Here is a 23756-nt window from a genome sequence, read left to right on the forward strand (position 1 = left end):
ATATGTACAAAACCACTCCATGTCATCAAACTTTAACCACAATAATATCTATAGTTGTACATGCTGTGTGTAAAAGAGGCCAAATCAGAATGCAAAATAATCAACGCCTGTCATAAATGCACTGCCATCGGCCTGACGGCCAGAGAGAGAGGAGTTGAGAGTTTGCAGCACAAGTAGTGTACAATTCGGATAGTGAGATCGATGGAAAATTTCGAATGCAAGAAACAAGGAAGAGATAAAAGTCGTAATTTATTGTTCGCCGTTATGCCGCCATCCTCTCTTCGCAATTTCCCCTATCACAGCCCTTCCTCCTCCATTCTCGAATGTGCTAAGTTGCTTTCGCGTCGGGAACACGGTGATGTTACGGAACTTCTTCGATGCGCTGGGAGTTGAGTACACTCGCAATCTATGCGAGCTTTCCTCGAGCAACTTGCGATCTTCCTTGGAAATGAGCGATGCATTATTCTTTGTCAAGAGGTTGTCTATCATGAGCCGTGCTGTAAGCATGATCTTCACAGCCGAGGAACCATAGACTGCAACGTCCTTTTTGTTTTTGGAAAAACGGCCCTGAGCGCGCGGTCCATCAATGTCCGCCTGCTGCATCGCATCGTGGAACTTTGCAAGATGAGGGCGCAGCGTTTGCACCGCGAGCAACTGCAACTTCACCTGCAACTCGCGACCCCACGCTTCCAAGCTGGCAGCGGGCTCTTCCCTTTCCGGCTCGAGGCCCTTCAAGAACGTAAGACGCTGAGGATTCCTCCTGAGGCTCTCAACCAGTTCAAAGTAGCCCTCCAACGCTCGCGGGTCGGGAAGGATGATGTTCCGGTGCATGAGGTCGAGGATCTCGTTGGCGTTCTTGAAGATGCCGATGTTCCTACGGTCACGCCGGCAGCTGCTGAGAGCGATGTGGAAAACCCTACCATCTACCAGTTTGGCTGGGATCATCTGATCCTGAAGAAGTCGGATCGTGAGGCGACTGGAGTGCGACTGTCGTAAAATCCGCAGATACCAAAGGCAGGATTCTTTGTCTGGTTGAATCTTGTGTAGATAATCACTCTGCGTGAAGTACTCCCAATTGGCTCTTGCGGCTGGCGTCCCTTGTGTTATGAGCATACAAGCCTCCAGCACATAGCAAAGCTCTGGGTTGCCAAAGGGAACCAATTTTCGGAAAGATGGTTTTCTAACCTCCCTGCCGCGAGTGGCAACTTCTGTCTTTTCCACAGCTTGGGGGGTCTCAGCTATGGATTCTGCAGTTGACGAAGTATCCTCCGAGGAAGAGCCCTCAGCATCCTGTACAACAGTTTGAGTTTCTTCATCAACGGTAGCTTGCTCTCTAATCGTCGCATCCTGCGCAGCAGGCTGGGGGTTCACAGTGGCAGCTTGGGCAACCGGAGCACCCTCCGAGAAAACCGGATCGAACAAATGATCAAAGTTAAGCGGGACTTCCTCCTCCGGTTCGTGTTCCTCCAGCTCCTCCAGCTCCTCTTCTTCCTGTCTCGACTTATATAACGGCTCTTCATCCTCGCCCACAAACGGGACATAATTCATATCAGGATCTGAGTCTGGAGCAAGGAGGTGTTCCTCTTTCTTCTGTGTTCTCTTCGGTTTAGGTGGGGGAGAAGGACGGGAAGGTGGTGATGGTGGTGGTGTAGGGTTCCTAGGCTTGCGCGGTTCCTCTACAAGAACCGGGGTGCCACATATTTGCCTATACAGCTTAAAGACATCATGGCAGTCGTGATCAGAAGTTCCCTGTAACAGAATCTTGGCCATAGAGTTGGCGAGATAAGTGTCCATGGGAATACGTCCTGCTTTCCAGAGATAAACCACTTCAGACCAGACTTTCTTGGCTTCTACCAAGGCTTCGTGTCTCCGCTCGATGATCTTGTCCACATCCTCTGACGGTATATCCTTGACGTCTCGCTCGAGGGAATATGTGACGGCTTTCAGGATTATAGTGTAGGTCTTCTCATCCGGCGCAAGTGCTCCGACTTCGGGGAGGTCCGCGGCAACCTTCCACAGGGTATCCAAGTCACCCTGTCGAAGACAGGCGGTTAATAAAGCATTGGCGTGGACGATGCTCTTTTCGATGCCATTGTTGGCGTCGGCAATGTTCTCGTAAATCGACAATGCAGTCTTGATGTTATTGAATCCAAGTTGGCTGGCAGTTCTACCCAGACCAGACAACATGAGCGTATAGGTTCTCGTATTCGGTTGTCGTCCTCGTTTTTTCATCTGCAATTCGGTCAATCATCCAAGCCATACCCTTCCAAATGGGAAGCAACCCACCTCATTATAAAACCTCCACGCAGCCTGCGGCTCATTCTGCTTCATACAATACTCCATGAGATAATTCCACGCCGCCGTACTCCCAAGCCCCAGCCTCTGTGCTTTCCTCACAAGCGTCGCCGCAAACAACGCATCCCTCTTCTGCAGCACCTTCTCCACCCTCTCCGCCAACGTCGCCCGATCCGTCAACCAAATAACCTCCCTGTTCGCCGCAGCTTCGGCCCTTCTAATTTCCTCGAGGCTGAAATTACTCCACCCCCTCTGCTCCTGCTTCCTTTCCTCTCGGGCTTTTGGCGAGGTTCCCTCTTTTGCGAGCTCGAGGAGTAGTGAGTCTCGTTTTCTCGGTGCCCCGCGTGACTTTTCGGTTTTCTCGTCTGTAGGTGTGCGCGTAACGGGGGCATCGTCGTTTTCTTCCCCGGGGATATCCTCGGCTGCGTCTGCATCCGTAGCGTATGTTCTCGATCCACCAACAGCGCGCACACAAAACGGCGATGGTTCTAGATTGCCCCTCCCCGGTATCCTTTGCGCAACTGCGCCACTCGAAATCGGGGACTGTAACCCAATTACCCTAGCTCTGAAATACCCAGCATAGCTCGACTGTATCAACCTCAGCGCCGTACCCCTCCCGGCTGCCGTCTGCAGGGCGCCGACATTGCTGCAGCGAAGCATCTAATACTGCGTTCGTATGGTTCGGGTCTGGTCGTTGCTTCGGAATAGGTATCGAGTATGCGCGGGGAGAGAATTCGACAAGCCGTAGTGTTCGTGATAATGTCAAATGGCGAGCGAAGGGACAAAAGCAGCGAGAGGCAAATTTCGAGATCGGTGTTTAGCCGGTCTTGCGCCGGGAACTTTTTGAAAAATTGGGTTATGCGGACTATGCGTGATTAGTAATGTTATCGCTTTATGCAGTACTTATGCTTTGGTTTTTTTTTTATGGTCCTTTTTTTTCTTTTGAGATTTGGAATCGAGCTACGATTCAATCAAGATTCAATAAAATGACACTATCCAAATGGCAGTCTGAGTTCTTTTCGCACAGCCATACTCCGTATAGGCATCCTATCCAGGAACAAACAAGGGTCAATAACACTATCCATCCGTAAAATATAACAGTCAATTCGCCCTATACAAACCACTACACTAAGAAAGAAAAAAGCTTAACGCCTCAGACTCCTCATTTCCAAACTGACCCTAACAATCGAATAGACTCCGCTCAGCCCTACGCCGCCGCCACAGAACCGATGCTAACAACGAACTAAATCAAGCAAGGGACCATTAAACCCGCATGCCCTATGATACATCTATTGCCCTAGATCTATGGATCGTAACGGACTATTGCGTGCGTAGTATAGGATACAGAGGATGGACTAACGCAGTGTCTATGCGCTAGATCGAGGGTCTGTGTATCGCTAGTTTTGGGGGATATCGGGGCTTATCTAAACTTATTTTGTGTTTTAATACTGTACTTTGTTGCTGTGTGATATGTATGGTATGTTGGTCAAATTAGAAATAGTAGTATATTCAAGAGGATGTGTTTTAAAGTCAGTCATTCAGTAACATCGACCTCATTCCTAATCAATTAACTGTATCCGACAAAAGACTCAATCCACCAGAGCATAATGCACAATTCAACGCAGAGGCCAAGCAAGCCCAGGGTAATAACAAGAGGCGAAGCAAACCAACCAAGCATAGCAGCAACGAAGACAAAGGCTGAAACGACGAAAATCCGCACGTAAAGAACAGCAAGAAAAGATATATTGCTCAGCTAATGCAAAAGAAATCCTTCCCTTCAAAGAAGATCCGAGAAAGAAAGAAGGACAAGAAAAAAAATAGAGGAGTCGTGGTCCTGTAAGCCGATATCCTCGCGGGTAAGAAGAACCTCGGGGCCCCAATCGATTAAGGTAGTGTGTTTTGCTTTTTGTTTTGCTTTTGTCCCTCCCACACGATCTAATTCGAATAAAACGTAACTGGAAAAATAATAGAAGCGTAAGTCAAAGAAGACTCGTTAAACAAAGCGAATTAAACAAGGACCAGAAAGTGGTATCATGTGCAAAATGACTCAAGAATTAGACCAGGGTTGGCAGTACAGGATTAAAGAAGAAGACTGTTATTAAAAGTATGCAGTCCGAAAAAGAGAACAGGGAGATGAGAGAAGAAAGGGCAGGAAACATTTATTGTGGGTAGCTGCCTGGTTGGTTTTCTGGAAGCCATCAACATTGATCAGCTGATAATCCCACTTGGACAAACAAAACGCATGAGACAGAACGAAAGATGAATTGGAAAGAAAACCCCAAGGCCTGATTCTTGACAGCCTTTTTTGTTTCGTGGATATACTTTCTTTCACATGATTTCCCAATCCTGATAGAACGAACGCAAAAAGAACGGGGGATATGACTACTTACGTGGTTGATACATTTGACCACCCTGTGTGTAAGGAGAGTGAGGGTAGTTAGGAGGGTACGCCATCTGGCCATTCTGGTAGACCATACCACCGGCAGCACCGTACCCGCCATGCACCTGGCCGTCAGCGGGTTGGTACCCGATCGGAGGTAGTTGAGGACGGACACCGCCAGGGTAGGCCGGAGGTTGAGTGGCCGCAGCTTGTGTCGGGTCTGGCGCTCCAGGAGCTTCGACATGGTTGGCTTGAGCGGCTTGAGCAGCAGCAGCACGCTCACGTTCCTCGGCAGCCTTACGCTGAGACTCTTCCTCCTTCTTGCGGGCCTTCCATTCCTTTCGGATCTCCTTGAATTCTGTAGAGAAAAACGATGTCAGCCACGTTCTCCATGTAACATGCATTGAATTAGAACGCGCTTAGTTAGCCGACGTTGTCGCCACCCGCCACAAGGTGACATTAGCGAGCGCATTAGCGTCCACACCGGCCACGGGCACTACTGCGCGGTCCGGGCGCACCAAAGCAGTGTAACTCGACTAGCGCCCGCCAACCCGCGCTAGCCGAATCGAGGCATTGCGATAACTCAATTCATATTGAAGCATTTCGATGCCTTCAAAAAGCGACCAAAAATCAACGAAATCAATAGAAAAAGAAGCATACCTTCAGGAGTCCGCTTGGCACCATGCGACTGCATTGTGACATGTGCGTTCAAGTGGTTCAATGTGCCATAGGCCTTTTCACAGCCATTCCATCCACATTTGTACATCCGTTCAATCTCTTCGTAACGACGGCGGGGGCGCTTATGTTGCTGGGCACCGGGAATGGGGACGAACGAGTAGACCTATACGAATTCAATGAGCTTTCCGATCATCGAGAACAATTTGTAGTGAGACCAACCGTAGTAGCAGGAGCGCTATAGGGAGGTATGTGATGCCCATGTTGAGCGTAACCGTGCGGCCATTCGGGGCGCGCATACATTTGTGGCGGCGGAGGCGGAGGGTGACCTTGATACTGAGACATGTCATGACCCTGTGGCTGATAGGGCGAGTAGGGAGGCGGATAGGTGGGACTGGAGGCTGCGATGGAGGGATCTATAGGAACGTCGGTGTCAGATTTCATGTTGTTGTTTTGATTACTGTTGATGTTGTTGGATGGAGCGTGATGGTCAATATGCGATTGACCATCACTACTACCGAGGGTGGTGATAGACGGACTTGTTGCTTGAGCCATACCTGCCGCGCCGCCGGCCTGAGTGCTGGGCGCGTGATGGTATTGAGGTCGAGGCATATAATCATAGGCGGGGGAGCGCGCGGCGGCGGCTGCAGGAGGCTGGTTCAGACCGTAGTCTGACTGAGGGGTGTTGGAAGACGAAATGTTGGCGGTTGTCCCGGTGGGACGGATGTCGGGCTGGGGCGTATACTGAGGAGCCGGGCGAACCTCCGTTTGAGGGGTGTAAGGAGTAGGGGCTGCAGCAGCCGAAGCCTGGTCTACAGCTGGAAGTTCAGAAGAAGGCGCGACAGACGGTGGATACGGAAATTGCGAACCTGGCTGCGCGTACTCCGGAGCAGGTCTGTTATCCATATAGGTGGTGTTTCTGTTCTGTTTCTTTCCGAAAAAAGATCCTCCAAGTAACCTGCGGGGCCTGTTTTGTGCGGACGACGCGTCGAGAATGAGCTTCCAGTCGTATAGAATGAGTTTGAGTGGGAAAGGAGAAAAAGGGAAAAGAAGAGAAAAGAATAGATTGAATTCTCGAGGCGACGGGGCAGCTAAGAGAATCGCTTTCTTTTCTTTTTCTTTTCTCCTCGGCCTCCTGCTGTGTGGTTCCCTATTGCTGTTTGGCGAATAATTTTTTTTTTTCTGATATCACGTACTGTAGAATCAAGGTCCGACACACAAAACCAATGCGCGCTTGTTCCTTTTCGATCAACCTGTTATTATCTCCCGGTAGTAGCTTGTCGAGTGAGGGAGAGAAAGTCGCGGTAGTAAGTAGTAGAGGAGAGTATCGCCGAAAAAAGATTGAGAAGAGAGAAAAAAGAAAGGATCGGCGGGGGGTGTTAGGTCTGGTAAGAAGTTGTCGATGACCTCTTTTTTCTTTTTTCTTTTATCCTTATCCCTGTTCACCAGAGGACTTTTCCGGGTGTTATTTTGTCGTTGCGCCCGTTTTCCGGGGATCGCGATGCTTAATTGACTTAGTTCAGCCTCTAGGGAAAACGACGGAGGGGAACCAGATGAAGGTGTTGGTGCAGGTGGTCGCGGCGGAGGAAAGCGCACGAGGGCCGGCGGTAATAAAAAACCAAATAAGATAACGAGATTAATTTCAATAAATGACCACTTTAGGGGAGCAGAACCAAATGAAAAAAACAAGGTTTGTCCACGGCCGAACTAGAAGAACACCCGCAGACGGCGTACTGAACGGGGATTGGGCTCGGGTCAATCTGGCGGTCACCCTAAAAACGAGAGCAGCAAGCGGCCCCTAAAAGGCTTCAGGTCGGACAGTGCGCGAGAGAGAAAGACAGCGAAAGAAGAAGGGAAGAAGGGAGAGCACTTCTCGTGGGATCCGGTGGTGGACAGTGGTGGTAGTGGTGGGCTGCTCGGTGGAGATGTGGTGCTCGTGGGTCGAGATATGGCGAATCAGAGGCACGTTGGTAGAAGAGAAACTGGAATAGGGGAACCAGTAATACCGTATCGCCAAAAAGAATAAAAAAGGAGAACGACACCGGAAGACCACAACAACACACAAAAAAAGAGAGTATTGTCGGAATATCAGCGGCGAGATTGGGACCCGGTCGCTGTACGGTGACGGTTCTTCTTTTGGCCAGTGTCCGAAAAGATATCAAAAGAAAACACACTTTCTGTTCTCTAGTTATTCTTTTTGCTCCGGAGCACAATGTGCAGTATCCGTACCCTTTCTCAGGATGATGTTCTTGCTCAAAGCGGAACTCTCCGCGACAAGTGGCGAAAAGGGTTAGATTTTTTTTTTTTTTTTTAATTATTATTATTTCGGCCCCTTTTATCAGGTGACTGAATGCTTGCCCAGAGGTATTTGATTTTGACGTGATAGAAAAACCCGTTCTTCTGTTTAATTATTCGGGATATGCTCCGAAGTAGTAGTAGGTCAACACGGAACTGATCGTACTGGATCAAGTAGGTAGGTAGATTTAGAGCTTAGTCTACCCGCGATTCGGGAACAGCAAAGTGGTAGACCAGTAGTGATGCGCGCGTAACCCAGGCAAAGGTAAAAAAGTAGTCTTCCTAGTACTACTACTTAGTACTAAATGGCCGTCCGTGGGTTTACCCGTACCAAGATCAGGGCTTCTCAGTACAGGAACGGAAAGCTCTGATAGTGGTCTGTAGTAGCGTTGATGGAGGACGCTAACTGGCGCTAGGATAAACTGGGTAAGGTGCGCCCGCGGACCGGCCGAGGAGAGCGTGAGTAGCGTGCGCGCTAGTGCTGTACGAGTATGTACAAGTATGTGTACAGAGTACTCCGTATGGATGAGACGAGAATATTAACTGCTTTGGCGGGTTGGAAACTGACTTGATAGAGATTCGTTGGCTATCGTTGAGAGAAGAGATAAAAGACACTGTGGACTGTGGACTGTGAGAGAGAGAAAAAGTGAAAAGAGAAAAAAAAAAAAGTGACAGCTGCTGCGCGTTGCCCGGTACTTCTCCGTACGTTCGTATGGCAATTACCAATAATACCTACGGATATGTACTCTGTACTTTTTTCACACAAAGTACTCCTCACTCTGTAGTGGTGCTCACTAAAGTACAGAGTACATAGTACCCCGTGCTCTGTATAGATCTGGTTAATCAAAAGAAATATCTTGAAAATGAACATCTCTACGAGTATCACTACTGCTTTGTCTCGTACTCTGTACGGAGTAGTACTCAAAGCGGAGTACAGTAGAACTGTCACGTCAATACGATACAGGAACGCGTCGGTGGGGCACGAGGCAGCTGACCAATCAATCATGACATTGAATCATGGCCTCAGATGACGGTTGAATTGGTCACTCTGCAAACATAACAGTGTGCTTGGATACAGACTGTACTTTGTACTTTGTCTCGATATTAAACATATACATATCTCTTCTTCCATCTGCATACTTACAGTACGGATAACCGGCAGTTGATATTATCTCGACTTTAATCTGGCAGCCAAAAAGAAAAGGGGCGCTGCACGCTGCACGGCGCTTTCCTCGGAAACCTCTCCACCACACTAGACTGGGTTTGTACGGCCCCTAATTGGTGCTATTGCGATCCCCGCACAGGGCGGAATCGGGAGGGACTGCTTGTTGACCGGTGAGTTTTTTATCAGAAGACAGAAGAGGTAGGAGACTCTCAACGTGAGGTTAATTTGCAACATACAAGGACATAAAACAAATCACCATGCATAATCGCGATTTTTCAATTGCTCATCTCGGAAGATCAATCATCTTACTGACAGTGTCCAGTTCTCTGGAGTATCCTCCGTCTACGGAGTACGGAGTACTCCTTACAAGACGGAGTGGACGAGGATGATTCCGGGGTTGCGACTATGATCGTTATTTCGGATGCTCCCCGATACCCTACAATTCTCTTAGTACAGAGTACTGTACGGAATACTCAGAGTATGTTCCTGAACCATATTCTGAATCCTACGGAATGCCAACACTCAACCTTCATAGAGATATTCCGATATCGACGATCTCACTCTTTTCCCTGGTACCCGGTGGTTCCCTCCCAAATTAATCCCGACTCCGTAACTTTGTAGAACCAATTCCTGTTATTGTTATATGCATATGCATTCTGTACACCCGCCGTACCCCGTATGCATCGACTGGCCAGGGGTAAAAAGCCCAATTAATTGGTCAGAATACGAGTAGGGAGAGTTGGGAATACGGAGCCAACATATCAGGGGAAGGGGTATCGTATCGAGTCATGTGTTGCTGAGTCAGTTATGTCGTTGGTTATTCACGTGAGCATTACAGAGTACAGGGGAGAGCATATGGACAAATAACATTCATGGACTTGAGCGTTGAAGCACCAGCTGATATTCTCTGCACAAAGCACGTCCTTTGTGCTTACTCGAGTACGGATACTCCATACTAAATTGTACTATAGCGCGATCTGCGATACACGGTCCATTCATAGCACAGTTTAAATCCTGTGGGGTGTAAGGCCTTCAGCCGTGGTGGATGAGCATCCTCCCTCGTGTTTATGCAGTGGAAGTATTTCCCTACAGAGTACTCCGTACTACCCCGTGACTAGGATATATATACCTTAGAAAACGACCCATGAAGCACAACGTTCTTCATCAACATGCTACTACCCTGTACCCTACCTGTACAGTCTGCATGCTTGTACTTGTGCAGTAGTGTAAGCATTCGATGCATATTCTTCGGCCGCTCTAAAGCCAACCCGAACCAATTCTGCCACACCCGGAAATCCCGAGCCCTAGTCCTGTGGACTATTCCCTTTGTGGTTAGTTTGCATCTAGCTTGTTTTGGTGGTTGTATAGAGCAGTTGTACGGAGTGCTTTGACAGTGTATAGTTGGCTATGTTTTGAGTGCTTTTATTTACGTAGTGTGGGTTATAATTCTCGGGTGAGATAGAATGTTGTAGTTACCTGTGTGAATTTATCTAACGCTGGCTACTAGATGGGGAAGTGGACTCCGTACAGAATTAGATATACTAAGGACAATGTCACAATAAACATTGCTCTCCTGTCAATCCCACTTGGAAAACCCCTGAGCAGATGGCGCTCAGTGCTCCAAGAACACCCACTTGACTCGAAAGCTGATCATCATTGACACCAGTGGTTACAGATACATATATTTTCGGCATGTTTCAACCTGCCACTGCGTACTCCGCGCATTAGGTTGCCAGGGGGCGGGAGGGGCGCTGGACTTCGACCTGAGACATAGACCTATGTAATGAGAGTAATTTCAAGTACAGAGTAATCCAACATCAATTAAGATAGAAATCACCAACCACAGCACGAAAGCATCCAGTAATAGATACATTTCTAAAATGACATGCAAAACTAAGCTAAAGCTCGTCGAAAGCCCATCCATACCGCTGACGAGCCAAAATTAGAACTTTTGACTGACCCTAATTAACAAATACGCGCATGGGAAGATAGAGTAAGGTGATGCCGGCATAACCCGATCCTGTCAGCATACACTTTTTCCCCAGACACCCAAAGAAAAACAAAAAGAAACAAGTCTATCGTGACATCGACGAACGCCGCCCGCGCCGAGTTACGGAATGGAAATCGGGGGAACAATAGAGGGGCAAAATGATACCAAGATGACAATGGGATACGAGCTCAATGACTGAACTGGGCATCATGATCGCCTTACCAACGACGGTTACCAGCAATCGGCGCAGCGTTGGAGGCAGTGAAACTATTACCACGGCCGCCACCACCACCACCACCACCACGGCCGCGACCACCACCGCGACCACCCCAACGGCCGTAACCACCGCCATAGCCACCACCGCCGCCGCCACTGTAGCGAACCATCTCAGCGAGACGGGGTTCAATCTGCTGCTTAGCCTCAGTAAGGATCTTGACCAAGTCACGAGCCTGCTTAGAGTCTAGAACGAGTTGTTAGTAAGAGACGTAACCGAAGGAATGAAGAACTTACTGTCAGTGGTGAAGAAGGTAATGGCAGTTCCATTGGCGCCAGCACGACCGGTTCTACCGATACGGTGAATGTAGTCTTCGGAGTTGTTGGGATAGTCATAGTTCAGCACATGAGTGATGTCGCGAACATCTTTAGATAAGTTTTTTGGTTAGCAAACAGAGCATTAGTCAAGAGCAACGTGGCCAGAGGGGCCCTTTCTCAGTCATGTGAGACTTGATGCATCAATCTCTTTCTCGCATGGATTCTTTTTCATGTAAAAGATCCGTTGGAGCGTGTGGTCCATTGGCTGGCAAAAATCGCGGCCCTGGAGCAACCTTGGAATGCAGCTTCAACACGAAAGTCAAAAGAAGCAGGAACTTCCATCTCTCTACCAGGTTAGGGATAGAGATCGAATGTCACGACAACAGAAGACAGTGATAAAATGAAACATGCATCTGCTATACTGCACTGTGAGTCCAAGGTCCTCCTGGTGTGAAAACCATTCGAGAAGACCCGACAAGCCTGGACGAGTCAAGTACACCAACATGGCGTCTTAAAAAGAGTTGAGCACCTTGCCGTTGTCACACAACCTCAATTATAGGTGAGGGTGACAAAAAGAAAGGACTGTGGGGGCGGGGGAGGGGAGGGGGTTTGGATCGCAAATTTATCATACCAATACCACGGGAAGCCACATCAGTAGCCACCATGATCGGGCTCTTGCCCGCCTTGAACTCGTTCAGAACCCAATCTCTTTCTTGCTGCTGCTTGTCACCGTGAATGGCTGTGTTCAACTGTCAGCACGATGAATTGGGATTGAAACCTGGATGTAAGTAACTTACAGAGCGCGGGCCATCCATCCTGACGGAGGAAGCGAGTGATCTCGTCTGCAACACGCTTGGTTGCCGTGAAAAGGAGGATCTTATTGGTTCGGGTTTCCATGATCTTCTCAAGGTGCTTAAGCATTCTGTCACGCTTCTCAAAGTCCGAAACGACCTCAACGATTTGAGTAATTCTGTGGTTAGCAGAAAGGTCCATCGAACCGACGTTAACCTGAATGTAGTCGTTCAGGAAGTCCGAGGCAAGCTGGCGGACCTCCTTGGGCCAAGTAGCGGACCACATGCAAGTCTGTCTGTCGGGACGGATCTGGGAGATGATCTTGCGGATCTGAGGCTCGAAACCCATGTCCAGCATGCGATCAGCCTCATCGAGAACAAGGTACGTGACACGGTGGAGGTTGGTCCGGCCGGCCTCTAGCATGTCGATCAGACGACCGGGGGTCGCAATGCAAACTTCAACACCACGGCTCAAGTCACGGATCTGAGGACCCTTGGGAACACCACCGTAGATACAGGTGTTGCGGATACGCGATGACTTTCCGAACTTGGTGATTTCGGCTTGAATCTGAACGGCAAGTTCACGAGTGGGAGCAAGGACAAGAACAATAGGACCGTCACCAGGAGCAAGAAGAGGCTGAGCGTTGATGTGAACGATAGCCGGAAGACAGTAACTCAGGGTCTTTCCAGAACCGGTTTCAGCGATACCAACGACGTCGCGACCGGAGAGAGCCATGGGCCAGCCCTGGGACTGGATGGAAGTTGGGCGTTCAAATCCCTGAGCCTTGACTTCGGTCAAAACATACTGAGGGAAGCCGGCCTCATCGAAGGTCTCAACGGGGCGAGGAATGTCCTTGCCCTGAACGGCCATCTCGTGCTTCTTGCGGAAGTCATCAACTTCTTGCTGGGAGCGGTTGGTGACGTCGGGGTGCTCCTTGTAGAAGGCCTTCTCAAACTTGGGGAGGGAGTCCATGTCTGCAAAATCCGGTTAGCGTCACTGCCCGACGCGTCAAACGCCCAAGGGCAACAATATTATCTTAACTTACCAAAGTCCTGCTTCTTGAGGCCGGAGCCAAGGTTGGACATGCGGTCACCACCAGCACCAGCACCACCGCCGCCTCTTCCACCGTAACCACCACCGTAACCACCTCCTCCGTAGCCTCCGCCATAGCCACCACCTCCGTAACCGCCGCCACCGCCGCCACCGCCGCCGTTAGAGTAACCGTTCGAACCACCCCTGTAGCTTCTGTTAGCTAATTGTTTCTTTTACTCTCCAAACGGGGGATCAGAGGAAGTCCCAAGTCACGAGTCTTTCCCAGTCAGGGCCATTGCGTTGGGGAAAGGTGGCTTAAAAAGCAAAAAAAGAAAAACGCCACCGAGAACTAACGCGCTAGACACGGCGGTGATTTGAGAAAAACTGTGCCCAAGCGCGAGTTTTCTTCCCAACGCAACGCCGAGCAGGACATAGCCCAAGTGATTTCAAAACTCTCCCCTGATAAAAAGTAAGAACTTACCGGTAGGAGTCACCACGGTAGCCGCCACTGTACGACATGATGAAATCTCAAGTGTTTTCGGATCAAAAAAGACAGGGAAAAAACGTCCGTGAAGACTAGGAGAAAAAAGGGGGGAGAGAAATAAATAGGATGACACTCTATCGCGTCCAGAAGGGGAGAAAAAAAGAGAGAGGGGGAGAATGAAAAGGGAATAAGATGATGAGGATGAAGAAGGTGAATGAAGAGGAAGAAAACTGTTCAAGAAGAAAAAAGATGGAAGGCGCTGGGCGGCGAATGCGACAATTGCCTTTTCGGGATTAGCGGGAGAAAATTTCCGTCACCGCCTTTTTTTTTTTTTTTTTTTTTTTTTGCCTCTTATCAGTGTCGAGTCTCGACCCAGTTCAAAGTTTGTATGTACCAACTATTGACATTTTGATGCGTAGAATAAATTCTATACTTGATGGCCTAGTCCCATGTCCCAAAAGCTGCATTCCAATTCTGTTGCTCGGATGAAGATCTTGATGAGTTCTTCCACCCGGCTCGGTGAAATCTTTCGCATGTGTGCCTCCAGCAGTTCTGAAAGTGTTATTTGCATATCGGAGAAAGAGGGAAAGAATATACTTACCGGATCCCAACCGGACTGCCTCCGTATAGTCTTCTGCAACATAGTTCTCAATCCATTTCCAGTATCGGTTTCCTGTGCGGAGAGTCTGCTCCTCTGAATATAGTCTTTTGGCAATGGCGCCGTATCCAACCAAGCAAGGGGCCAGCGCCATCTGTAATGCGAGCCAATCTTCTGATTGACCTACGTCGAGGATATATCTACTGTATCCCGTGCATGCTGTCGGGCACAAGTCGTTAGCGACAATCGGAAATCAGGACAACGGGATAGGGAATGTATGTGTACCAATCGTCTCAGGAAAGCTCTCCATATCTTGCTTAGACAATCCAAAAGAGGCACAGTAGTCCAGATGCAATGCCATCTCGCGCTCAATGTGCAATACAATCCGGGCAGACTATACCGCATTAGATTCCAACAAGCCATATTCAGATCATTCACAGGAAGTGGGCTTACCGCTGCAATAGATTCCATACTCTTCCCCTTGTATGACGCCAGTGCATTGCTCCGGGCAAAGTGAACCTGTAAATTCATCAGAAACTGCAACAATGGATCAATAAACGAGGCAGTGAATAACCATACCAGGTAGAGATAATCTTGCACGAGGTAATGCTTGAATCGTCCCTCGGGAAGCGAGCCATTCGCTATACCCTGCACGAATGTATGCTCTGTGAAATGTTTCCATACGGGACGAACATCATCGCGGTCTAATGCGTATTCCAGAAACCGGCCCCTTTATCCTGTTAGCAGATTGCCATAACGGATAACCGAGAGTATAGAATCAACGTACGGCGCAAAAGGCAAACTGTAAAACGAATGGAAATGGTTGATTGGTCCACTTCCTTTACCCAAATCAGTGCTGGTCTTAATCCCTGCCTCGACAAACCGCACAGCGCCCCGAATAGCCCGCTTCAACGTCTTGCCCAGGGCCAGGTTGGCCGCAATGGCAGACGCCAGGGAACATCCAGTGCCGTGTGTGTTCTTTGATACCAAATAGTCCGTCTCGAAAAGAGTAACATCCTTCCCATCATAGAGAACATCAACCACCAACGAGGCTTCACGTTGGTCACGAGCAATCTTATGGTCCCTTGTCAGGGCCAAATGACCACCCTTGAGCAGAACCGCCTTCGGTCCTAAGGTGCTGATTTGTTTTGCAAGTTGTATTAACGAGGGGAGATCTTCTGGTTCTGGGGCGTCCGTTCCGGCGTCTTTCAGTAGAAGTTTCGCTTCGGGGATGTTGGGAGTAACGACGGTCGTGATGGGGAGCAATCTGGTGCGCAGTTCCTTGACGGCAGCTTCCGGTAATAATTGGGATCCGCTCGTGGAGATCATGACCTATATCTCGCTTTGCGTCAGCAATTGTATCCTGGTGAGCTTTGAATGACCGGTGCGCAAAGATATATACCGGATCCAACACCACCACAGGCACCTTATGCGACTCCAATGCCTCCGCAATGACATGGATGGTCTCCGTAGACGAAAGCATCCCTTGACACCAATCAATTAGAAAGAACCTTTCTTTATCTCCCAGCCCGATCAATTCTTACCCAATTTCACCACATCAGCTCCAACGTCTTCCAAACCGGCATTGATCTGTTTCCTCACGAACTCCGCCGGGACGACGAAAATGTCCTGCACGCCCAGTGTGTTTTGCGCCGTGAGACCTGTTGTCGCTGTGAGGGCGTAGCATCCGTGCGCAGTCAGAACCCGTTGGTCAGCTTCGAGACCTCTGTATTCACATTGCTAATTAGTGTCCTGCAAATGCAAAAGTGAGCGTAGAGAGAGACATACGCGCCTCCCGAGCTGTCGGATCCGGCGATGACCAGGACCTTTTTGACCATAACGGTGAACCGGGAAAGATACATGGATTATAATCAAGCAAGGCAATAAAATATGAACGAGTCCGAATAGTGTTATGGCTCCCAATTGTATCCCGAGCAGCAATGTCTCGTTGAAATCGCAGAGAGAAGTTGGTAGGACATCAGCGGGGAGCTGCCGTGGGGCTGGAAAACATCATAGCCGGTTTTAATTAATCTGAACTGTCATCGGTCGACTCCATTGTGTCGCAGGAACTAGAAATTATGGGGACAAACTTGAATCAATATGGGAATTCAACCTAACAAACTAATGTCATTCATGCCATGATAATATTATGAACACCTCATAATCCATCGAACCAATTATGCTATCCACAGAAGAAACAATAAAGATCCCAATCGCATCCATATACCATACCAACCCAAGCATACTATATACAGGTACCCGTCATTGTCATGCCACCAGGGCACGGCTTTCCTCTTCACTAAAGCATGAAACGGAACAAACTGTCCATCTCGACCCATTGCCGTCCGCACTTCTTCAGATAAGCATCCACCACGCTCTTAATGGTACCGAATCGGGTCCGGTTGAATTCGACCAGAGCCGCTACACTGTCCTTCTTTTCCCCAGTCTCCTTTGCGGCCGCGGCCTTGATCTTGTCCGCATCGAAGAGACCAGCGAAGTAAAGCAGCTGGTTGTAGAGTTGCTTTTCCGTGTATTCGTAAGACATTCGTCCCAGACAGCCTTCAGCGTGGCCCCGCGGCCCAAGGCATCGGTGTCCATAGACGCTAATCTGGCGTGTACGGTTGCCACATGCAGAATCGTCGCAAACGAGCCAGCTTTCGTAGTACTTGGAAGCCTGTGCTCGGATTTGGCTCTCCAGCTGTGCGACGATTGTCAGAACTGAGAACGGCCTCTGACAACCTTGGTTCGGACAGATGAGACCGTTGGGTGTGCACATGTTGGATGAAGCCGCCACTCCTTCGAACACCGACCTCTCCTTGCAGGATCGACATGTCAAGGTGAAGCGAACAGCATTCTCGAAACGGACAGAGTCTGGGATTTGTGACTCCAATGGGAAGATGTCCGTGTTCTGCTGGTTGCCTCCACTGGAGGTGTTGTTGATTTGATACTTGCGAATATCGAGTCCCAAGCATTCAGCCAGCCGCACGGCGTCTGTGCCTGGGATAGGGGCACAGAGACGCTCAATGGGAGGGAAGATCTGCTTGAGAAGGTAAAATTCAATGTCCGGCTTCAACGCCGAATCGGGTTTGATCACGTCTTGAAGGGTATACGACCGCTTCGCCGGGGGGAGAGAAGCAGTTTCCGCGTCTCCATTCGTCACAATGTACGAAATGACATCGTTGGGACGGACCGTTTTACCACGTGTAAGCTCACGTAGCGCGACCTGAGCCGGAGGCATGCTTTCTTTGTTCGGATATTCCTCTGGCCGTTTCGAAAGTTTCTACAAGCATAGTTAGCATGTTGCTAGAAAGCAAATGGTCTAACAGCTCGACCTACCGTGTAGATGACGTATTTCTGGACGTGAATCGAGTAGTCGTGCATTTTGGCGGCGAGGTCGCGTAGGTAGTCATGGACCCGGTTGAGAACCAGTTCTTGATCTTCACCCGAAAGGACCTCATTCAGAAGTCTTTGCGAAACTTCCTTGGACAAAGCACAGTATTCACGTCTCCTCATGTCCAGACCCTTGACTTCGAGCTTGTCCACATACTTGCCATCCACTTCAGTCATGTTGATGGCCGCATACTTCTTCTTGGCATGCAGCAAGAGTCGACGGAAGATGTTATCAATATCAATTTCCAAGAGCCGGTATCGTTCGTTGACGGTCTTCTTGAACTCCTCACCGACTTTGAGGGCGTCGCTGACAGTGTCCATGTTAGTGTTGATCATAACGGAGTCAGTATCACCATAGATGACTCTAAGTTGGCTGCTTTCGGCCAACTCCTTGGTGCTCCTGAGAATCTCGCGGCCCTTGAATGTGGTAAGCATGGCCAGGGGACGAGCGTAGAATCGACTCTGGGTGTAACCCAAACATCCGTACATGGAGTTGGCAGTCAGCTTAAACGCCAGCTGCTTTGTATCCCACAGAGCAAGCTGTTCAGGTGTGGCGCGTTTGTCTTTCATGAGCTTTTTCACTTCACGACGACGACCAACAAGGGCGGCAATCAACCGAGGCAGAACACCCTGCTCCTGTTCTGAGGGAGGAACTTCAGGTACTTTTTCGTCGTTTTCATTTTCAGCCTGGAGAACATAGGATCAGTATAATTGAGACGAGAATGAGGAAATGAGAACACATACAGTTGCCGTTCGCTCGACTGTCGTGAAGCAAATGTTATACTCCTGGATGATACTGGGATACAAACTGTTGAAGTCCATAACAAGGATGAAACGGTCGTAAAGGCCCTTTTCCGGTTCGAAGACGAGACCTCCCTTGAACTTGTCTTTCTTCTTCTTGTCGACCGATTCGTCTTCGTCGCCCTCCTGCATCTTTTCTTCTGCCTTCTGCAACTTGGATGCATACTTGTCAGGGCAAATGTACTTGTTTCGGTGGAATTCGTGAAGCAGAATGTACTCGTTACGCTCCGCACGCGTACCGCTGAGTGTTCGTGCCCAAGAGTTACCGGCGATGTTTGTGAGAACTTTGGTTAAGGAAAGCATCTGAAGACGCAGCATAAGCGCAGCGATGAAGTAAGTGTCTGTGTCGCAATGGTTCACGAAGTTCATCAGTCCTTCTTTAGAAATGGCCCATGTCTTCAATGCTGCCTCGTGGTCCAATTCCTGGCGCAAATTGCCCTGACCAAGGTAAAGTTCACACATCTCGGTCAAGCTCCACGATTGACACTTCATCATCAAGGACTACCAGCCATTAGCTTAGTCGTTACCATTATCCCGAAGACATCAAGACTTACTTTGCCCATGTCGTTAGCCACATCACACATCAACCGTCCAGCGATCAGGTGCCTCTCAGCGAAGAACCCGCCACCCCGGTTGAAGTTCTTGGGCCATTCTCCACGCTTTAATCGTCCCAGACGGTGCCAGCCAGGCGTTTTCTTTTCTTTTAACCTGCTCAGCAAAATACTGAGGTCAACTTCCTGCAGCTGGTGCCCCATAATAACGTCGGGATCCATTCTTTCGAACAAGGCCAGGAATTTGCTGAGCAAGAATTGCTCGCTCTTTTCCAACATAAAAGCACCACGCTGCTTCTTCGCCTCGGCTTCGAAGCCCAGAGGATATGTCGAGCTAGGTGGGCGCATGACAGTAAATGTTTTGCAGGGCATTTTCTCGGGAGGTGTAGTATCTGTGATCGCGATGTCCTCGTAGACCCGGGCACTTGCAACGAGAATTTCTTGCTTGTTTTCCTTCACGTTGAGTTGCGTTCTGAACGAAAGACTCATGAGCGTGAGCGGCGGCGCTTCGAGGTTCTCAGTCTCGGGGACAGGGTTGATGGAGGTCGGGTTCGAGACCTGACATTCAAATTTACACCAGGACGCATTGTTGACGGCAGAGAAGTCGGCCTCATTAATTTGCAACCAGCAAGGACCCATGATGTTCTTCCACAAAACGAATTGCTCAAAGAGAGATGTGTTCGTTCCGAATACACGGGAAAATGTCTCTCCCTTGACATCCATTGGCAGCGTGGGCTTGTCGTAAGGGTAGAGGAGCTTCAGATACTCTGTTTCTTTTGGAACATCTGACAGCTCAAATGCATATTTTCTTGTGCACGGCTTGATTTTATGCATCCCAACCTTAAGTCTCGACATCATTTCATCAACTTCCTCATAGACGTCCTTCATGTCGACTTCTTCATCCGTTTCCCTTCCATGCTTCTGCCGGTGTTCTCGTGGAAGGAAGTAAAGTTTCCGTAAGACGTTGTTGACCTTGACGAATGCACTCACGAAGGCGCCTGTCTGCTTGTTCTTCACTTTGCCAAACAAGCACAGGTTGCCGTTTACTTCTGTGAAATCTATCCAGAACATGCGTAAGCTTCCATCTTCTTCGACGGCATCCTGAGCTTGAAGTTTGCCGAAAGTTTTCATCTCTGGCCCTGGTCCTCCTGGGCTGCTCAGGACATTCAACTTGCTCCTCACGTCATTCCACGAAGGGCTCACAGTATTAGGAGCTGGCTTGAGAGGCGAAGAGCTTGCGGGGGTTGGAAGGTTTTCCTGCTTGATCTTAGGAGGCAGCCGGCTACCGATCATATTAACACCGTTGGTTTTGTTCTCGTTGTCACCCGTGGCTTCTGCCACTTCCATCAGGTCGTTATCATCGTCATCGTCAAACTCCTCTTTCTTGATTGGAATGGCCGTCTTTCGCTCAACGGCCTTGCTTATGGGAGACGATGGCATGGGATCGCTCATCGGAACGTCGTCGTCATCGGCCTGGGGAAGCGGTCCGTCGTCGTCGACATCAGCGGGGGGCTCATGGCTGACAGGCGAGATTGGGCCAGCATTCTCGTCTCTCTTTTCGCGTTTCTCAACGGGTGGTTTCTGGGATATCGGTGGTGAGAGGATGCGAACTTTTCGTCGGGCTTCCGATTTGATCACATTAGGTGCGGGTACATGATTCGATACAACGTTCGTATCGACCTCGTTAAGGAGCCCGGCCATAAAAGAGTCATCTTCAGCGGTAGCAACTGGCTATTAAAAATTGATTGTCAGCCTTCAATTTGACGCGATTGAACCGGCAAACCCACTTTTAGCTTCGGAGCAGATGCGGCACCACTCTTGAAGTATTTCGAAATCCCATTATTGATCTTCTCTTTCCTCTGCTCCTCCTCTTCATGTTTCCTCTTAGCCGCCTTGCCCCTCACTGGCAATTCCACATCCTCGTCACTATCGCTATCGTATTCTGGCGCACCTTCATTCCAGACTTCTCGACCGTCGTCCGCATACCCTGCGCCGTTGTCGTCGACGACGAAATCGTCCTCGTCAAGTCTATTGCGGATAACGTCCTTATACCCCTCATCGTCGACCTCGTCGTAGATATCTCCCTGATCCTCTACCTCGTATGTATCGATACGCTTCTTTCCGGAGGCACGGAGAGCCCGCAGCTCCGCAATTCTTTCGCGAGCAGTAGGCATGGGGGACTGCTTCGGTGGTTAGGTTGAATGATTGGCGTCCATTAATGGGCTGTCTGGTATCTCAAATCTGCCAAATAAAGAAAAAATTTGATAATCCAGGCAAAGATCGGAGAAGTGTGTTGTTGTCTGGGGGAAGGGGTGGCAGCAGCAGGCGATTCGCGTAGGATATGCGGGTCGCGTCTCTGAACGCGACCGCAACGCGCTTTTGTTAAGTGGTTTCTGGGCAGCGAAACCAATCATGTTCAAGTCATTGATGATAGTAGAAGAGAAAGAGAAAATCACTGATAAACTCTGCAGAGCAGAATCTCTTTGGTTTGCTTCTAATGACTTGAAGTAAATTACAGTCTAGATACTGGCGATACCCAACAATCTCAACTATTACACTACCATAAAGGGAATATTGAAAGATCAATCCGAGAAGTCCTCTGAACTCATATCACTAAATTCCTCTGGTCCTTTTGATTAGCAAACTACCACCTTCGCTGGAATCGACTTCCATATGAGTACTCACCTTGCGCCAGCCCGAATTCAAACGATCCACCGACCAGGATATCTCGTATTGATTTCTGCGCGTCCTCCGAAAGTTCGGCCTCTGTTATCGAGTTCATAATTGATAGATTAAACCCGTGGCTACCTGACTTGAGCTTAGTGACGAAACTAATAATCGCCTGCTCCGAGAATTCGCTGAGCGCTTGAATGACCAGACTTCGCAGTTTGGGAAGACAGCGGAATGCAAGCCAAATGCTATCGTCGAAGTAGTCGCCATCGATCCAGAGTCTCTCCACGCGTGGAATCGATGCAACCAAGGCCATGACGTGGTCCGGAGTGAAGCCGTTGGATACTCCCTTGAGCTCAAGTACACGTATTTCATTTAGCTCAGCGAAGGCCTGGACGAGGTGCACGTTGTCTTCAACCGGCTCCATGCCTTCTCCGTTGAGGTAGAGGTTCTGTAGTGTCTTTTGTGACCCCAAGGTTTCATGAAACTCGCGGGCTTCAGCTGCGGCATAGTCAGACAACGAAAGGGTAGTCAGGCGAGGCCCACCGTTAGCAAGGGCCTGGGATAACAATGTGTTAGGATCAAAGACAAATCTTCTGATGTGCAATTCTTTTAGTGACTTGCAACTATGGATCCATTGACCAAGATGCGTAACAATCGATTCGACTAGATCATTGTCCACCAAAACCTTCGAGTCTGTCAAGGCCAGCGCCCTTAGGGCGGGTGGAGCTGTTAATGAGGGCAGCGATGCGATGGCATTAAGACCGAGAGAGGTCAGTTTCAGTTCTGTCAGTGAACTCAAATGGGAACTTAGGCCACTGATCGAGTCACTGCTCAGGAAATTGAAGCTGATAACCTCGAAATGCTCAAGTGTCTGAGGCCTCAGTTCGTTGAGAAACCGTTCAGATTCAGCCTCCGTGTGCCAGGGTCCGTTACTTGCCCTAATCACAACATTGTCAACATCCAAGCAAAAGCATTTGTGTCCAGCGACATACCATCTATAAGCCGTGATTTGCTTGAACTCAGGACAGTGATTGCGGATCTTGTTTCCAACAGGCTGCGTAAGATTTCCTCCATCCCAGATTGATAGAGTCTGCAACGACGGTAGATGCTCAAGCCAGTCGGACAGTGTATCAGTTGAGACTTAATATCCATATATTAGTGCCATAATTAACACTATTGGATGACAACAAACTTACTATTACAGGACAAGCCCCGTATTGAATTTGTATTTCTGATAATCGCTTCGAGAAGTTAGCGTGATGATAAACAATGAGTCTCCCAGTCTTAGCCACGAATGGAATGATTACCTAAGCCAAACCCGGTCACTAATAAAGGAATATCTTGGGCACTTCTCGACCGAAGCCTTCTATCCCAATTATGTTGGCCTGCGGCTTCACGAAGTTCTGATGTAAAGAAATAACTATACTTCCGTCAGAGAGGGAAGGAGGTTGTCCTAATGTATCTGTGGCTCCCAGAACACTTACTCGTGTGTCTTTCCTTTGAACCCAGAGTGACTGAGTAAGTCAGATAAATCCTCGAGGTTCAAGTGCCGGATATAGTTGCAGTATGGAAGATAGGTCTGATCAAGTGCGGACAGGATAACAGAGCGCCACATAGCCGCCCATTTCCATATTGTCTTTTCTTGCTGTCGTTTAGCATTCTCAACTGAGCCTCCTGTCCGTCGAGCCTTGATCTGCTCGTCCTCTGTTGCACCGCCGCCTGTCACTGGCGCGGTATCATACAACCTGGGATGTCATGAGTCAGCAAATATGCACACCGTAGTTTCATGTCGGTACATACTGATAGAGAATCGACAATGCCGGCTCTGTGAAGTACTTCGAACTCAGTGCAAATTGATAGATAGTGTTGTAGTCTCTCTCATCTCGGAGCTGATCTAAGATCATATACAGGACCTCGGCCGGGAGGCTGGGGGCCATTTTCACACGTGTCGCACTGCAAAATCAACAAAACATAATATTGGGTACTTCAATTCTTAGTCTCTTGACCCTTCTTGCTGCAATGGACAATTTAATGGATTCTTCGTTGTAAATGCATCAAGTCACGTCTGGGAGACACCTTACTTGGGCTTCGGGAGGATTATGTA

At 49.0% G+C, this 23756-nt stretch overlaps 5 protein-coding genes across 5 annotated transcripts; all 5 read right to left on the minus strand.

Moving 5' to 3' along the window:
* Positions 1–249: 249 nt before the first annotated feature.
* On the minus strand, positions 250–6256 carry ASPGLDRAFT_37161 (uncharacterized protein; the record flags this gene model as incomplete). Its single annotated transcript, XM_022544784.1, has 6 exons — positions 250–2232; positions 2287–2838; positions 2907–3160; positions 4686–5033; positions 5336–5516; positions 5573–6256. 6 exons carry the CDS (start codon positions 6254–6256, stop codon positions 250–252), a joined length of 4002 nt encoding a protein of 1333 aa, XP_022399117.1.
* Positions 6257–10543: 4287 nt separating this feature from the next.
* Positions 10544–11572, minus strand: ASPGLDRAFT_538626 (uncharacterized protein). Its single transcript, XM_022548047.1, has 3 exons — positions 11517–11572; positions 11311–11457; positions 10544–11260 (listed from the first exon to the last, which is right to left on the minus strand). The coding sequence occupies exons 2-3, from the start codon at positions 11407–11409 to the stop codon at positions 10886–10888; spliced, it is 474 nt and encodes a 157-aa protein (XP_022399118.1). The 5' UTR covers positions 11410–11457; positions 11517–11572; the 3' UTR covers positions 10544–10885.
* Positions 11573–11798: 226 nt separating this feature from the next.
* ASPGLDRAFT_538536 (DEAD-box ATP-dependent RNA helicase DBP2) lies at positions 11799–13612 on the minus strand. Its single transcript, XM_022548045.1, has 3 exons — positions 13169–13612; positions 12129–13097; positions 11799–12070 (listed from the first exon to the last, which is right to left on the minus strand). The coding sequence occupies exons 1-3, from the start codon at positions 13206–13208 to the stop codon at positions 11871–11873; spliced, it is 1209 nt and encodes a 402-aa protein (XP_022399119.1). The 5' UTR covers positions 13209–13612; the 3' UTR covers positions 11799–11870.
* A 373-nt stretch (positions 13613–13985) lies between these two features.
* On the minus strand, positions 13986–21277 carry ASPGLDRAFT_75608 (DNA-directed DNA polymerase alpha catalytic subunit POL1). Its single transcript, XM_022549805.1, has 14 exons — positions 20767–21277; positions 18983–20710; positions 18372–18929; positions 17574–18314; positions 16609–17517; positions 16026–16063; positions 15782–15963; positions 15640–15722; positions 15025–15569; positions 14817–14967; positions 14691–14756; positions 14523–14631; positions 14241–14456; positions 13986–14191 (listed from the first exon to the last, which is right to left on the minus strand). Exons 1-14 carry the CDS (start codon positions 21151–21153, stop codon positions 14067–14069), a joined length of 5838 nt encoding a protein of 1945 aa, XP_022399120.1. The 5' UTR covers positions 21154–21277; the 3' UTR covers positions 13986–14066.
* A 346-nt stretch (positions 21278–21623) lies between these two features.
* Positions 21624–23589, minus strand: ASPGLDRAFT_130023 (uncharacterized protein; the record flags this gene model as incomplete). The annotated part of the gene is made up of 6 exons (XM_022540934.1): positions 21624–22590; positions 22645–22792; positions 22849–22893; positions 22960–23072; positions 23137–23397; positions 23453–23589. 6 exons carry the CDS (start codon positions 23587–23589, stop codon positions 21624–21626), a joined length of 1671 nt encoding a protein of 556 aa, XP_022399121.1.
* Between the last annotated feature and the right edge of the window lie 167 nt (positions 23590–23756).

The sequence above is a fragment of the Aspergillus glaucus genome (assembly GCF_001890805.1).
Source record: "Aspergillus glaucus CBS 516.65 unplaced genomic scaffold ASPGLscaffold_15, whole genome shotgun sequence".
NCBI classification, from domain to species: domain Eukaryota; kingdom Fungi; phylum Ascomycota; class Eurotiomycetes; order Eurotiales; family Aspergillaceae; genus Aspergillus; species Aspergillus glaucus.

Bases quoted from the DNA above. Each gene is read 5' to 3' on its own strand.
- ASPGLDRAFT_538626 (XM_022548047.1), bottom strand. From the start codon at position 11,409: ATGACTATCCCAACAACTCCGAAGACTACATTCACCGTATCGGTAGAA. The intron at 11,261-11,310 runs GTAAGTTCTTCA...AACTCGTTCTAG, and splicing joins TACCTTCTTCACCACTGACA to ACTCTAAGCAGGCTCGTGAC.
- ASPGLDRAFT_538536 (XM_022548045.1), bottom strand. From the start codon at position 13,208: ATGTCCAACCTTGGCTCCGGCCTCAAGAAGCAGGACTTTG. The intron at 13,098-13,168 runs GTAAGTTAAGAT...CGGATTTTGCAG, and splicing joins CCTCAAGAAGCAGGACTTTG to ACATGGACTCCCTCCCCAAG. The intron at 12,071-12,128 runs GTAAGTTACTTA...AGTTGAACACAG, and splicing joins GGATGGATGGCCCGCGCTCT to CCATTCACGGTGACAAGCAG.
- ASPGLDRAFT_75608 (XM_022549805.1), bottom strand. From the start codon at position 21,153: ATGCCTACTGCTCGCGAAAGAATTGCGGAGCTGCGGGCTCTCCGTGCC. The intron at 15,964-16,025 runs GTATGTCTCTCT...ATGTGAATACAG, and splicing joins TCCGACAGCTCGGGAGGCGC to AGGTCTCGAAGCTGACCAAC. The intron at 14,457-14,522 runs GTACACATACAT...TGTGCCCGACAG, and splicing joins GAGCTTTCCTGAGACGATTG to CATGCACGGGATACAGTAGA.